At 38.1% G+C, this 13005-nt stretch overlaps 1 protein-coding gene across 1 annotated transcript in view; it reads left to right on the top strand.

The window, feature by feature from the left end:
- Positions 1 to 13005, top strand: part of Hsdl2 (hydroxysteroid dehydrogenase like 2) — a 63811-nt gene that overhangs the window by 23402 nt on the left and 27404 nt on the right. Inside the window, exon 7 of the mRNA XM_076845672.2 lies at positions 11613 to 11807. Within this exon, the coding sequence (XP_076701787.1) occupies positions 11613 to 11807 (195 nt within the window). The remainder of the gene's footprint in view (positions 1 to 11612; positions 11808 to 13005) is intronic.

Raw genomic sequence — 13005 nt, 5'->3', positions numbered from 1 at the left:
GGGTTCGATCCTCAGCACCACATACAAACAAAGATGTTGTGTCCGCCAAAAACTAAAAAATAAATATTAAAAATTCAGTCTGTCTGTCTCTCTCTCTCTCACCTCTCTCTTTAAAAAAAAAAAAAAAAAAAAAAAAATTCAAAGCCAGCCTCAGTGACTTAGCAAGGCCCTAAACAACTTAGTGAGACCCTGTCTCAAAACAAAAAAGCTGGGGATGTAGCGCAGTGTTAAAGTGCTCCTGGATTAAAACAAACAAACCCAGATGCCCATCTGAGTAGGTACATGAGATATTAACACTTTGTCACAAAATATGCTTTGTATTAGACTCTTTTTTTTTGTTTGTTTGTTTTTTGGGTGTTGGGGATTGAACACCCTTTACCTCTGAGCTATCTCGCCAGTCCTTTTTGCTTTGAGACAGGGTCTTGCTAAGTTGCTTAGAAAGCTTCACTAAGTTGTTGAGGCCTGCTTCAAACTTGTGATTCTACTTCAGCCTCCCAAGTTACTTGGGAGTACAGATGTATACTGCCTCACCCAGTAATGATAGACTTTTTTTTTTTTTTAATACCTTTATTATATTTATTTAGAGAACAGGGTCTTTCTAAATTGCTGGGGTCTCACTGAGTTGCTGAGGCTGGCCTCAAACTTGCAACCCTCTTGCCTCAGCCTCTCAAGTTGCTGGGATTAGAGGCATGCACCACTATCCCAGTTTTTGGGTTTTTAAAAAATATTTATTTATTTATTTATTTATTAGTTTCCGGCGGACACAACATCTTTGTTTGTATGTGGTGCTGAGGAACGAACCTGGGCTGCACGCACGCCAGGCGAGCGCACTACTGCTTGAGCCACATCCCCGCCCTTTTCTTTTTTTTTTTAAGTATTTTTTAGTTGGACACAATATCATCTTTATTTTATTTATTTATTTATTTATTTTTTATGTGGTGCTAAGGATTGAACCCAGGGCCTTGCATATGCTAGGCTAGCGCTATACCGCTAAGCCACAACCCCAGTCCCACCCAGCTCTTAAATGCATTTTTGACTTAAGATGTTCTCAATTTATGAGGGGTTTATGAGGGCATAAGCCCATGATAAGTTGAGGAACATCTGTACTCAAAATTCCTGGATAAAGGGCTGGGATTTGTAGCTCAGGGGTTGAGCAAGGGTCTCTCATACGTGAAGCACTGGGTTTGATCCTCAGCACCACATAAAAATAGATAAATGAAGTAAAGATAGTGTGTGGGGCTGGAGCTGTGGCTCAGCAGTAGGGCACTCACCTAGCATGTCCAAGGCGCTAGATTTGATCCTTAGCACCACATAAAAATACATAAAATAAAAGGTATTGTGTCCAACTACAACTAAAGGAAAAATATTTTTTAAAAATAAAGATATTGTGTCAATCTGCAACTAAAAAATAATTTAAAAAAAATTCAGTGGAGGTAAGGGGATCCATATCCAGGCACAGAAAGAAAAAAACATCTAGAATAGCAGCTTTCAGTAGAATAAAACTGCTAATGAAACAGAAAATACCTTGATTAAAAACTACAACTACATTAAGAGATTGAATTATAGCAGAAAAAAGTGCTTTCTGGAAGTAATAATAGATTATTGTGAATTAAAAATATATGTATAATAGTTGAGTTGAAGGACTGTATTTTTATTGTAATACCTGAATAAATAGCTTGGAAGTTCAAGTGCAAGAAATAAAAGAGCAAATGCACTGTGAGTAAAAAGAAGAAACTTAGAAAACACATCCAGGGGAACATGCAAATATCCAGGAGTCCCAGAAGGAGGGCTGGAAAAAGAACAAAGAGAGTGAAACAGTAATTGAACTAATAATGGAAAGCAATTCCCTGAGGCTGAAGAAAGACATACATATATGGATTGAAAGGTTTATCAAATATGAATCTGAATTTATAGGGAGTGGGAAAAAACATCTAAGGAATCTCAGAATTTCATGAATAGGAAGAAAATCTGTCAAGCACGTTTCTTAACCAAAAAAAAAAAAAAAAAAAAAAAAAGAGGTCTGCAGTCTCTTTTCATCTTCAACACCAGAAACAAGAAGGCTGTGAAATAACATCTGCACATTACTGACAAGAAGGAACTCAGCCAAGATAATATTTATTGAAGGAAGATATGTGAGTCTGCTCTCACACTTGAGAAAAATCTAGAAAAGTCTCTTAAACAGCAAGCTGTCAGAACAAAGACTTTTTCAGGATAGAATTCAGAAAAGAAAAGAGAAAATAAAGACAAACAAATAACACTGCAGTATGTATGGCTAAATGTAAGTGGATTATGATAGAATAACTGGGAATAATAAATATAGGTAATAAACAAGAATTCTTGATTTAGGAGAGTTTAAGAGAAAACTTTAATATTGGTCTTTAACCAAAAGCAGTAAACTCTCTTCAAAACCTAGGAGTTGGGAAAGTCATTGTATTCTAAAGGGCTCATATGAGCCTAGAATTGGGGACAGAGAAGCATTCTGACAGTCTATTTTGGGGGAGCCACAGCTCTGTTTGGTGCTGGGACATAGAAATGTGTTTGGATTTCAAAATTTATAAACAACTAACTTTTTAGTCTTACCTTTTTTTTTTTTTTTTTGGTACCAGGGATTTAACTCAAGGACAGTCAACCACCGAGTCACATCCCCAGCCCTTTTTCATTAGAGACAGGGTCTTGCTGAGTTGCTTAGGGCCTCGCTAAGTTGCTAAGGTTGGCTTTGAACTTGCAAAATGTTCCTCCTGAGCTGCTGTTGAGCTGCTGCCTCAGCCTTTCAACGTCTCTCATACGTTCTCAGCTTCCTTCCCCCAGCCCAGATGTCATTGCTACCAAAATTGATAGAGTTAGGTAGTTAGATGGGAGGACTCTGAAGTAACAAAGTTCTAATAAAGTTTTCTTTGTACCTCTTTTATGTTTGTCACTTTCCATTCATTTGTTTTCCAAACATTCATTGAGACTTAAATGGTTCTCAGCAGTATTCATTGATGATACATTCAACAGATATTTCACCTGTTACATGCAGGCATTGGGTACTGAGATGAACGTGGGGGTCTGTCACCCTCACAGAGTTAACTATTTAGGATGGGAGATGTAAGAGTTTGTTACCATTGTTTGTGCTTGTTCTTCCTGCTTGCCTGCACTCTCTAACCTGTAGGTTTTGGGAATCCTGAGTTAACAAAGTGAGAAAAAGCCTATGACTAAGAATTTTAGATCTTATTGATACAACAAACATTATTAGACACCTGTTAATTGCCAAGCTCTGTTCTGTTTGCTTTAGGAACATCAGAGAACAAAATAGGTAAGAATCTCTGCCCTCATGGAACTTAACAGTCTAACTGGGAGAGACATAATAGACAATCAAATAGATGATAATGCTGTGAAGAAATAGAACAAAGAAAGAGGGATTGGGAATCTCATATATTGGGGAGAGAAGGTTTCAATTAAAAAAGAAAAACAAGATAGAAAGGTTTGGCCTTTTTGAGAATGTGTGGCATTTGAACATAGACTTGGAGGTGACAGAGTGAGCCTTGGGAATGTGTTATCTGAAGGGAAAATATCCAAGGCAGAGGGAAGTAATCAGTGAAAAGGTCCTGTGGACAAACATGCTGATGGGGTCAGAGAGCAGGGAGAAGGCCAGTGTTTCTGGAGTGAGGGGACAGCAGTGGGAAATGATGAGATGATATCTAAGGGAAGCAGAGGTCAGATACCATAGGTCCTTGTCAAAGTTCAGCCTTTTACTCAAGAGTGAAATAAGAAGTTTCTGGGTTTTGAGCAGAGAAATGATCTGACTTATCTTAAATGCCTAAAGGGATCTCTCCAGCTGTTTTATTGAGCTTAGATTTTTGGGGAGGTGGGGCAAGAGAGAAACTGGACACTACTGCAGTGACAGTAAAGGTAGTGGAGAATAGTCACATATTGAGATATTCTAAAGATAGAACCAGCAGGTTCTGCTGACGGATTGTATGTGGGTGTGAGAGACAAAGAATCAAAGATGATGCCAAGATTTTTGCCTTGAGCAAACTAGAGCAGTGGGCATGCCATGAACTGAGAGTGGGGGAGCTATAGATAGGAGAGAAAGGTTAGGAATTCAGTTTGAGGCATTGTGTTTGAGCATCAGGTAGAACTGGTCAGTAGACAACTGGGCATATGAGTCTGGAGGTTATTAGCTTATCAATGGTGTATGAAGCCATAACACTTGATGATGTATAAGGAGAAAGGACCATTGACCAATGCATCATTAAAAGGATTAGAAAAAGAGGAAAACTTGCACAGGCCATTAGGTAGGAAGAAATCCAAAGTATGATGCCTTGAAAGCCACTTAAAGTAAATGTTTCAAGGAAGAAGGGGAGTGATTGTGTCAAATGTTGCTAATAGTTCTTATAAGGTGGAGATTCATTGGATTTGGTAGTCTGTGCATTTCCTTTACTTAAAACATTTGTAATTATTAATTTATCATTGGGGTTGTTCAGTGCATTCCTAGCTAGAATAAAAACTTCTTGACAACAGGGACGGGTGTCTGCTTTGTTCATTTTTTTTATTGTTATAGACCTTCAATAAAAGTTTGATGAAGCCGGGTGTGGTGGCTCACATCTGTAATCCCAACAGCTCAGGAGGCTGAGGCAGGAGGATTGCCAGTTTAAAACCAGCCTCAGCAAAAAGCGAGATGCTAAGCAACTCGGTGAAACCCTGTCTCTAAATAAAATACGAAATAGGGCTGGGGATGTGGCTCTGTGGTCAAGTGACCCTGAGTTCAGTCCCTGGTACCTGCCCTCCAAACAAAGTTTGATGAATGAAAAAGTGAAAGAATGAACAAATGTACAGTATGATTGCCTCCTGCTTAGTGTCAAAGTAGACAAAACTTGGGCTGGGTCTGTAGCTCAGTGGTAGAGCGCCTGCCTGGCATGCATGAAGCACTGAATTTGATCCTCAGCACCACATAAAAACAAACAAACAAACAAAAAAAGCATTCTATCCATCTACAACTACAATTTTTTTTAAAAAAAGTAGACAAAATTTTATATGAAGGAGAATATTGTGTGGCACTACATACAGAAGGGATCTTCAGGACCTGTAAGAGAAATCAGCTCTTTGCTATAACTTTAAGGTGCTTGTTTTAGGTTTACTAGACATCTTGGTGCCAGTGGTATCATATGGTCTGAGACTTGATGATATGGTAAATTAAATTTATAATCATATTCCTTGTGACACGTGGAAGGATGAATTATATACAGAGTACTTTTTAAACATAGCAAAAGTTCCTTCTAACTCAGGTTAAAGGGTAAAGAATGGAGATTTTTTAAAAGGAGGCATACAGTAGAAATAAGATTTCAAGGGGATGTGAGGCTAGGGAGGAAAACTGGGCAATACATCCCTTGGCATAGCCAACTACATATGCAAAGGCTGGAGCATGGGAAAATCCTGTTGCACATGGTGGAACTCCTAGGAGTGTGATGGGGTGTATGATAGGGCGTTGGCTGTTATTTCCCACTAAACTTGAGCAACTCAAGTAATTCAGGTTCACTGGAATGTTGGGTAGAGATGAGGGTGTGGAGGGAGATGGATGAGCTAAGCCTCAGGTCTTGTTTGCTAGCTTTAGCTGTTGATTTTTTCCCCCGAGTGCTGGGTGTTGAACAGGACCTCATATGTGGTAGGTAACCACTAAGCTACATCCCCAGCCTAGGAGCTCTAAAGTCTGTTCTCATTGCCTAACTAATGAGTAGTATAATATTCTGACTATCTTTAATTCCTGTCTCTGTAATCTCACAAGTCAATCAATAGTCAGATGTGGGATTTAAACATCTTAAACAGCTATATCACTTCATGTTCCTATTTTCCCTCTTCTTGTTAATGCTCTACTGTTTTAAAAATTCTTCAAGTGGTTCTTCACTGAATATAGGTTAAAATTCAAGCTCCATAGGCAGGAGTGGTGGCACATTATACTTGTCATTATAGCTATTTGAGAGGCTGAGGCAGGAGGATCACAAATTCAAGGCTGGCCGGCCAAGGCAATTTAGTGAGACTGTATCAAAATTAAAAAAAAGTAGGGGGTGGTGGTCTGAGAATCGTAACTTTAGTGGTAAAATGTCCCTGGGTTCAATCCCCAGTGCTGGAAAAAAAATAACTTTTATTTTTTTTTTTTTTTTTAAATAGGATAGTAATAATAAGTAGTTTAGAAAAATAGCAATAAGGCGATATGGTTGTTTGATGGGGTTTAAGACATTTAATCCCTCATCGGGCTATTGGATGGTTTATAGGTTAGAGAGAGGTGGCAGGAAAGATAGCTAGAATGTTACATTATTTATGAGTAAGGCAGTGAAATGGATTTGAGAAGGGATCTACGCTCTGGGCTGTTTAATTTAAAAAAACAAAATAAAAACACATTTCCTCGTCTTGGGCTGTGTAGAAGACTGTGTCAGCTGGAACTATGTCAGCTAGAAGTAATCTCACAGTATGATTGCCATTTAAGGAAAAGGAGATTTATTGCACTTAGTGAAATGGATACCATGTAACATATATTATTTTTCATCAGAGCAGCGCCCTGCTCTCCTGCTTGACCTCTTGGCTTGGTACTGGTGACATTGCTTTTCCTGGCTTTAGCACTTTCACTCTGCTAAAATCATCACATCCAGAGAAGAATCAGAGAGCAGGCCTCTAATGGTTTCATGCCTTGAAGATCATTCACTTACATACATACACATATGTGGCATGACATGTATTTTGACTTTATTTGCTTTTGTAGTGCTAGAGATGGAACCCAGGGGCATACACACACTTAGGCAAGCACTCTGCACTTCTGACACATACATATATTTAGTTATGGGAATTAAACCAAGGACCTTATGCATATGAAGTAGTACTCTACCATGAGCTATAATCCCCAACCCTTTTTTTTTTTAAATGTACTTCAAGTTCCTTTAAACTTTAACACATTTTTTTTTAAAAAAGAGAGAGAATTTTTTAATATTTATTTTTTAGTTTTCGGTGGACACGACATCTTTGTATGTGGTGCTGAGGTCGAACCCGGGCCGCACGCATGCCAGGCGAGGGTGCTACCACTTGAGCCATATCCCCAGCCCTAATCCCCAACCCTTTTTAAAATTTCGTTTTGAGACAGGGCCTCACTAAGTTCCCCAGGCTGGTCTCAAACTTGTGATCCTCCTGCCTCTACCTCCCAAGCAGCTTGAGATTATATGTGTATACCACCATGCCCAGCTTCAGCAAATACACTCTTAATTAGACTTCTAATTTAGAATTTCAAAGAATTTTCATGTGATTCATATAGTCTACATTGATGCTTATAGTGTCAAGATAGACTATCTTGAAATCACCTCTAGGATTATAATTTTTTTCTTTTTATAAGGCCTATTTCATAGTTTCTGTTGTGGTGTAGGGTGAGGGGAAAAGGGAAGCTGGCTGCTACTCAAAATGTTGTGAACCTCCTCCATCTAACTGGTCTGAACACATGTGGTGGAAACAGGAAAGTCCACTTTGTGTTGGATTTTATGTGAGTCAGCTGGGATAAGGAGTTTGGGAAGGGCAACTGCTGATCTGGTAATGACAACAAAGAAGAAGGTCACTAAAGTATCACTTCTATGCAGGCCTCTGATACCTGGATCACATTACAAACAGATGTGAGAACTCAGTTAACCAGGGAGAGGGGGGAGACAGCATGGCAGCTGCCTCCTCCTCCACTTTGGTGCTGGAAATCAAAACAAATCCCCCTGTTTTTCCAGGGACCTATTCACTGACTGAGTTCAACAGCTTTTGTATTATATTTTGTTGAATCTGAGATACCCGTTTTACACTTTTACATTTGTGGTATCAAAATGTTTTACATCTCTGGTACCAATATTCACCTTGCAGTTAATGATGTACCATAGTTCAATTGATAGCTCTTTTGTATCCTTAGCTGTGCATAAAGTAAATGGTGTTCTTTATAATCAGTGACATCATTGGGTCAGTGAGCACAGGTACAGGTGAGGGGCAGTGAGGGCTGGCAGGTGTTGAGAAGTGAGGCAAGCTCTTTCACCAGAGAAGGAGTTGAAGGCAGTGCTGATATTTTAAGCTTGATATGCACTCCAATGTTTATATAAAAAGAAATCTTTGGTGTTAAAACTCTTGTTACTGTTTTGAGTAAGCTGTCAATAGGAAAATCAATCAGTAACTATTCAATATCTTTGCAGTTATTCCTTAATAAGACTCAAGTTTTGAAGTTACTTGTGATCCAAGTCTTATCTGTATTCATAACAAACTCATTCATTTTCTTTCCCAGAGGTCATCAGTGAGTTTTATTTGATTGATCCTATAGGCTGTTTTGGTTATCAATTTTTATTTTCTGTTGAGTTAGCCTATTGGTATTGCAAAATCTTGAGATTCTGAGAAGACTTGGGCCTTCTCTCCCTCTGAGAATGTGGCTCATAGGGAGAGATTTGTCTGGCATGTGTAAAGCCCTGAGTTTGATTCCCAGCATGACCAAAAAAAAAAAAAGAAAGGAAAAAATAGCTCCATAGCTCCACAGTTTGCCTCTATTGGTGCCTTCTTTGTATTTTTTCTAGAAAGATTGTTACATCTAACGATAGGTTGTTTTGGAGAACCATTCCTTGTTCTTACGTTCTGTACATGTGTACATGTACACACAGCATGTACGTATTTGTACTTGATATATTCTTTTTTTTTTTGATAGTGCTTGGGATCAAACTCAGGGCCTTGCACATGCAATGCAAGCACTCTACTCCTGAACTATACCTCCAAATTGACATACATATTAGACTTCTAATTTAGAATTTAAAAAAATTCTCATGCCATTCATATAGTCTACATTGAAATTGGGAGTATACAAATATGTATAATGGTCTCCAGATTTGCCCTCTTGAAATATTTTGAGAAAAATTGTGCAGTTTATAGGAATGGGACAATAACTTAATTCTAAGAACTTGGTTAACTCTTGGGGTAGATAGAAGTCAAGCTGCCAGGTACTTGAATTCCAGCTCCTGTGACCGTAGATAAGTCACAACCCTCTGTGTCTTAGTGCTTCTATCCTTAAAATGGAAATAACAGTATCTAACACTTGGGTTCTAAGAATTCAGATAATGTATGTAAAAGTGTGTAGCAGCATTCCTGGCACAAGGTATATTTGATGAATGTTAGCTGCTGTTTTTATTATTTTTTTTAATTAATAAGATGTCACTTTAAGGATGAAACCTATTGATTAAGTAAAAAAAAAAAAGAAGAAAGAAAGAAAAACAAATTAACTCCTAGTGAATGAACTTTAGTTATAAGGTAGAAAGCTATCTTCTAACTCAATGCTTTTATGAAATCCCCTAAGTTACTTGAGCATTCTTTTGAAGTACAGACATAAGCTCTGTGAAAGTAGTAGTTTATGTCTTTTGTCTACTCCTTTTTCCCTAAGTAATATCCAACTCGAATTAAATACTCAATAACTATTTTTTGAATGAATGAAAAAGGGCCAGTGGCTCTTATAAGCTACAAACATTTTATCTTACAGACCAAAGTATATATAGTTTATTCTAGTGTGTAATAATTTTTTTTAAAGAGAGAGAGAGAGAGAGAGAGAGAGAGAGAGAATTTTAATATTTATTTTTTAGTTTTTGGCGGACACAACATCTTTGTTTGTATGTGGTGCTGAGGATCGAACCCGGGCCGCACGCATGCCAGGCAAGCGTGCTACCACTTGAGCCACATCCCCAGCCCATGTAATAATTTTTTTCCAATTTTTTTGGGGGTTGTAGATGGCCACAATATCTTTGCTTATTTTTTATGTGGTACTGAAGATCAAACTCGGCGCCTCACACGTGTGAGGCAAGTACTCTACCACTGAGCTACAGCCCCAGCCCCAAGTGTGTAATAATTTTATATGTTGTTTTAATGATGGAATGGAGAGAAGTTTTGTTAGAAACTCAAGCCTAAAGTGCGTGGAATCAACCTGGGCAAAGGGGCATATGTCATCCCAACAACTCAGGAGGTGGATGAAGGATAATGGAAAGTTCAAAGCTAGCCTCAGCAACTTAGCAAGGCCCTAAGCAACTTAGTGAGATCCTGTCTGAAATAAAAAATATAAAGGGCTGGGGATGTGACTAAGTTGTTAAGCGCCCCTGGGTTCAATCCCTGGTACCAAAAAGAAAAAAAAGAAAGTACATGGAGGGGTTGGGGATGTGGCTCAAGCGGTAGCACGCTCGCCTGGCATGCGTGCGGCCCGGGTTCGATCCTCAGCACCACATACAAACAAAGATGTTGTGTCCACCAAAAACTAAAAAATAAATATTAAAAATTCTCTCTGTCTCTCTCTCTCTCACCTCTCTCTTTAAAAAAAAAGTCTATTTCTTAAAAAAAAAAAAAGTACATGGAAACATTGATTTTCATTGCTTTGTGTAAAATAAAATATACATAAACAAATTTGAGATGTTAAAATTTTCGGCAATATATAATTAACAATATACTATTCATCATGGAGTCACACATTACTTCATATAAGAAATATGGACTTTGGTCAAGTATCTGCACAGCTATTCAGGAGGCTGAGGCAGAAAGACTGTAAATTCCAGGCTAGCCTCTGCAACCTAGTGAGACCCTGTCTCAAAATAAAAAATAAAAAGGACTAGGGGTGTAGCTCAGTGGTAAAATGCCATGGGTTCAATAAAAAAAAAAAAAAAAACCAAATGGTGAAAATCAAAAATTGCAGATTATATTTAAAAATTCTTTGAACTGATAGTGTAGAGGTTCTGGGTTTAGTCACCAGCACTCAAACTGACATATACAGATTCTTCCTTTGCTTCTTTTTATTTTCTTTTCTAAATTTTTCTATAAACTAGTATTATATGAATTAAAAAATAACCCTCCCAAATCCTGCCAGTATTTATTGCATGCTTATGGGCTTTTATCATTGCTTCAGACATTGGGGATCCAGTGATGAACAAGAGAAACAAAGTCTCTGTTTTCTAATGCAGGGGAAGAGAGGCAGTACACTTAGGAAAGGGTGCTCCATATTTTAGAGATGGAAAACTGAGGACCAAAGATGTTTGTTTAAAATTCCCCTCATGTGCCTTGGTGCTAAGTGCATTTTCTGTTATACCGTATAGGCTTTCTTGACTCTTGGGAATGCCAGGTGAATCCTTTTTTTTTTGTATTGGGGATTGAACCCAGGGGCACTTAACCACTGAGCCACATCCCTAGCCCTTTTTTTTATATTTATTTAAAGACAGAATCTCACTGAATTGCTTAGGGCCTTGCTAAATTGTTGAGGCTGGCTTTCAACTCACGATCTTCCTGCCTCAGCTTCCTAAACCTCTGGGATTACAGGCATGTGCTATTGTGCCTGGTGCCAGATAAATTTTTGAACATCCTAAATCAGAAATCTCTTTATCTGTGATTCTCCTAAGGGAGTCCTTGTAGGGAAGCATTGTATAGGGTAAAGAATATGTGTTTTCTACCCTGTTCTTTCTCTAGGACATTTACCTTTTTGGACCTTGTTTTTATCATCTAAGGAATAAAGAGATTAGTCTTGGTAATTTTGAAGGATGGTGCTTGCTTGTTACTTCCACAGTCCTTTTGTTTGATTTGGAGTTATGTACATGTACATGTGTCTATTTTTTCTACAGCCATACACACAGCTGCCATGGATATGCTGGGAGGATCTGGTGTTGAAAGCCAATGTAGAAAAGTTGATATCATCGCAGATGCTGCATATTCCATTTTCAAAAAGCCAAAAAGTTTTACTGGAAATTTTGTTATTGATGAAAATATCTTAAAAGAGGAAGGAATAAAAAATTTTGACATCTATGCAGTTAAACCAGGTAATACTTGTAGTTTTTTAACATAGTGATGTGTTTTTCCATATTTTCTGCAATGACTACATCGTGTGTGTGTGTGTGTGTGTGTGTGTGTGTGTGTGATCATAAAATGAATATGTTCTTTTAAAAGCTGTCCTTCCAATGAAGTGGAAAACCCATACTAACAATATTTGAAAAAAGAGAGAAAGGACAAATAGAAGTGAGTTGAGGGCTTTTGAAGTGACGCAGAAGGGTTTAATCAGCTACTGGCCATTTTCAGATTTTGAAACCAGAAATGAAAATTAGTTTTTAAAGTCAGTGTTAAAATCAGAGTAAGGATTTTATTCAAGGATGTGTATCAGATGGTACAGTAGTTTTGTTTTTTTTTTTTTTTTTCAAACTTAAGACTGTGGGCTCAATCTGAATGTTTATTTTTGGGAGAGGGTTACCCGGGATTGAACTCAGAGGCACTTAACCACTAAGCCACATCTCCAGCCCTATTTTGTATTTTATTTTAGAGACAAGGTCTCACTGATTTGCTTAGTGCTTCACTTTTGCTGAGGCTGGCTTTAAACTCGAGATCCTCTTGCCTCAGTCTCCTGAGCCACAGGGATTACGTGGTGTGTCACCGCATCCAACCAAGTGTTTATTTTTTTAAGTGCAGTGTCTAATACCTTACTGATGGATTGTGAAGGTGCATTGATGAAATCATACTGTCTTAGGTACAGCAGTCTGATTTGAGAAGTTTGCAGAAGGCTCCCTTATTAAAAAATAACCTTCTCTGAAATTGCAGATGATGATGATAATGGATTTTTACTTTATATAATAAGTGTATTCTAAGCCAGGTGCAATGGCACATGACTGTAGTCTCAGCTGCTTGGGAGGCTGAGGCTGGAGAATCATTTGAGCCTCGCACTTGGGGGCCCTCCTGGACAATATAGTGAGACACTGTCTCACACACATGCATAAATGAGTGAATGAATGAATGAATGCAAGCCATAAATGGGGGTTATATTTATTTGTATTAAAGCATATAAATCATTAAACTGAGCTTGTAGCTGACAGAAACCACATTTTTAGATTTGTGTCATCCCTGCCTGTTTCTTTAGTTCACTTTCACATACATTATCTAATTAACTTTCATAGCAATCCTGCGAGCGAAGTAATATTGTGTAATGATTAAGAATGTGGAATTTGGGGAAAGACAACTCGGGCTCAAATT

Source organism: Callospermophilus lateralis, chromosome 2, assembly GCF_048772815.1.
Source record: "Callospermophilus lateralis isolate mCalLat2 chromosome 2, mCalLat2.hap1, whole genome shotgun sequence".
Lineage (NCBI taxonomy): Eukaryota > Metazoa > Chordata > Mammalia > Rodentia > Sciuridae > Callospermophilus > Callospermophilus lateralis.
The sequence above is the reverse complement of the archived record's forward strand: the minus strand, read 5'-3'. Positions and strand labels throughout refer to the sequence as shown.